This window comes from Limulus polyphemus, unplaced genomic scaffold (genome assembly GCF_000517525.1).
Source record: "Limulus polyphemus unplaced genomic scaffold, Limulus_polyphemus-2.1.2 Scaffold5359, whole genome shotgun sequence".
Classification (NCBI taxonomy): domain Eukaryota; kingdom Metazoa; phylum Arthropoda; class Merostomata; order Xiphosura; family Limulidae; genus Limulus; species Limulus polyphemus.
Window position 1 is genome coordinate 54,578 of NW_013670969.1, and position 3,753 is coordinate 58,330.

The window sequence follows — 3,753 nt, forward strand, 5'->3', positions numbered from 1 at the left end:
TCAAAACACAACGAAACATAATCTTTCAATGTGATCATGATGCTCAGGGCCTGGATCCTAGGTTTTAGTTGTTTAAGACGGCCCCATCTCTGCCAACCATCAGTAAATTTAGGAAGAGTCAGTAAACTCGTAATTAAATGTTTAATATTGCATTACATTCTAGTAACATCTCTTGACATTCTAATATAAAATGTAACACATTATCCTCATCCCTATATTCTTTTGTTTTTCTTATTTTGCTACATTTTTTTTAACATCAAAGCTATACATTCGTGAAAACAAAAACGCCCATCCTGCGCAGGCGCGTGATAGCTAGCTGTCTAGTTCGTCCAAGTGGACATACGACACTAATGACGTTCATTTATATTTTTAGAACTTAAACTACATTGATAGATGAACGATGATGTGTTGAAGAACTGTTTAACGTTGACAGAGGAAGTTCGTTCAACAGTTTTACCGAGTTAATAAGTACACGTTTGTAAGACTGTGCTTTAAATTCTGTTAAAATTTATCGGGCGGCTAAAGTTTTCGTTGTACAGATTGAATTGTGACTTAATGTATTTGTTCTTATCACAATAAAAACTCAATATTGAACAGTTCAGTCTCAGCTTTAGAAACAACAGGGCAGTTTATCTAACTGTGGAACATGTATGTATTGTTTTCTCACACGTAAGGATAGAATTTGAATAACGAGCAGTTTTCTTGGGTCGTTAGAATCGTCAGGCATATTACATCGTTAATACAAAACGTCAGTTACAATGAATATTATCGAAACGCTATCTTCGACAAAGCCAGGTCCACGTGCGCATGTTTTGTATCGGTCCTGTTTCAGCAGGTACTTAGCAAGCGGGATATAAGGATGAAGCCAAGGTTTGGTTTGTTTTCGCGCAAAGCTACACGATGGCTATCTGCGCTAGGCGTCCCTAAATTAGCAGTGAAAGACTAGAGGGAAGGCCGCTAGTCATCACCACCCACCGCCAACTCATGGGCTACTGTTTTACCAACGAATAGTGGGATTGATCGTTACATTATAAAGCCCCCACGACTGAAAGGGCGAGCATGTTTGGTGACACGGATTGCTAGATGAGCACTCTAATCACCAGGCCATTACACTGAGATAAGAAAAAAATCTCAAAATAACTTCATCATTATACAATGGACGTCTAAAATTAACTACCGGAAAAAAGTTGGAGGGCACAAATTTGTCATAAAGAATAACCAAAATACGTACTTAATAGTATATGTAATTTAATCTAGAAACACTGGTCAAACAAAGTTCACATGGTCAGTCATTCTGAAACCATTGAGGAGTTCTTTATAAGATAGGTGCCCCCCAGTGGCACAGCGGTATGTTTGCGGACTTACAACGCTAGAAACCGGGTTTCGATACCCGTGGTGGGCAGAGCACAGATAGCCCATTGTGTAGCTTTGTGCTTAACTTCAAACAAAGCAAATTATAAGATAGGAGGTAACTCTTCGACAGATATATTGTCAAGTAAATCCTTTTCAACGAACACCATGATTGGTAGAAATAACACAGGTTATTATAAATGTTAATGTGATTACAATTAACAAATAATTATTGTGCTGACAGAACATTGATGTATTTTATTACACACTTTTTCAAGGAAGTCCACCGGTGGACCAGTCCGCGCCTGAATAACATTTTAAATATAACAAACTGAACTGAGGCTGGTCCTGTGTTGTAAACCAAAAACTTACCAAGTTTCACTTGATGGACCTTACTTGATTGTCAATTAACAACCTGTATTTTTTGTTTGGACAAAGACTTGATATTTAATTTATTTTTTGTACCGCTTTAGTAAACGTTTAAAAATATAACGTCATAATTTATGAAGATGACCACAACTATACCCCTCCCAATAATGTTATAATTCATCAAGATGACCACAACTATACCCCTCCCCATAATGTCATAATTCATCAAGATGACCACAACTATACCCCTCCCCATAATGTCATAATTCATCAAGATGACTACAACTATACCCCCTCCCCATAATGTCATAATTCATCAAGATGACCACAACTATACCCCCTCCCCATAACGTCATAATTCATCAAGATGATCACAACTATACCCCCTCCCCATAATGTCATAATTCATCAAGATGACCACAACTATACCACCTCCCCATAATGTCATAATTCATCAAGATGACCATAACTATACCCCTCCCCATAATGTCATAATTCAATCAAGATGACCATAACTATACCTCCTCCCCATAACGTCATAATTCATCAAGATGACCACAACTATACCCCCTCCCCACATTTGAACTGAACACTTCAACCCTACTTGGGTAGACATTTGGTTGTAAAGAATTATATATATAAATTATTATTGTTTGAACAACGTATAACATTTAATATTTCTTCTTTTAGGAAGAAGTTCCTCTTGAAAGCCGAACCTTAAATCTAACTTCAACATCAACTCTAAACACTGTAAAGAGAAATTCCACTGTTTGACCACTGTCAGAAGCTTATCTGGACAAGGCCACGTGTGGTCGCACGGTGGTAAAATTAGCATATAATAACATATGGACAACTCGCGACCACGTGGTCTTTCAAGGCTATCCTTGCACACCCACCAACCCTTGAGAAAAGTGAAAAAAAAACTACATCTTTCTCTCTGAAACTCTTGTAATGTTTCGACCACCACTACGTGTCTGTGAACAGCTTTAAAGCTCATATTGGCGAAATGTTGATAGAAAATGTGTCTGTGAACAGCTTTAAAGCTGCTGACGGCAACGAGTTCTGTCTTAACTGGAGTCTAGCCTAAAGATTCGAAATATCAAAATTCTGTCCTCTCGTCCTGTTGTCTTCGGAATACAGCGTAAAAACCCAGGTGCCTTTATATCGTATTCATTCCACCTGTAATCTTACAAACTCCAATAAGATCACGTCTTACTCTTCCTGTCTCAAGAGAAAACAATGTATCTGAACTTATCCCTGTAAACTAATCATTCCATCTCTGGCTTTATTCTGGTAGCCCTTCCATGAAACCTTTTCCAATCCGTCAATATTGTTTCATAAGGAGACCAAAACTTCAAGTGAGGCCTACTTATTGATTTGTATTTAGTTGATAATTACCTGTTTTCACTCGTAATAAATATCTTTAAATACAGCCTAAAATTCTGTTAACTTCATTGCTAATACCAGGGCTGTGTTTCGAATTATCCACCATTATAACATGATCATTTCCTTCAGACTATTGGGTTGGTTCTCATCTGTGTTAAGTTTGAGGGCTATGTGCGTTAACCGTCCCTAATTTACAATTGATAGAGTAGAGGGAAGGCAGCTAATGAACACCACTCACCGCCAACTCTTGGTTTACTCTTTTACCAGCAAATAGTGGGACTGACCGTCATCTTATAACGGCTGAAAGGGCGAGCATGTTCGGTGAGGAGATTCGGAAACGTGACCCGCAGGTGTCCTAGCAATCAGGTCATGCGAGGTTCACTTTGTTAGGTGTGTGATCCATATTATGATAACCCAAAGCTATTACCTTGAACTTATATAATTAAAGGTCATTTGACAAATATTTGTCCAACTTATAACTCGATTCAAGTCATTCTACAATACTAGTCAAGTCTGATTGGACTCTGAATAAATCACTGATCCCTGGGACGCTCCACCTGAAACAAAGGTCAAGTCTGATTGGACTCTGAACCAATCACTGATTCCTGGGACACTCCACCCGGAACAAGAGTCAAGTCTGATTGGACT

General features: G+C 38.3%; 1 protein-coding gene across 2 annotated transcripts in view; it reads left to right on the forward strand.

Moving 5' to 3' along the window:
- LOC111089136 (orexin receptor type 2-like) overlaps positions 1-3,154 on the forward strand; it is a 13,269-nt gene extending 10,115 nt beyond the window's left edge. For both annotated transcript variants that reach the window (XM_022401040.1, XM_022401041.1), the window contains one exon: positions 2,410-3,154. In XM_022401040.1, the coding sequence (XP_022256748.1) occupies positions 2,410-2,493 (84 nt within the window). In that variant the 3' untranslated portion in view covers positions 2,494-3,154. The remainder of the gene's footprint in view (positions 1-2,409) is intronic.
- Positions 3,155-3,753: the final 599 nt, after the last annotated feature.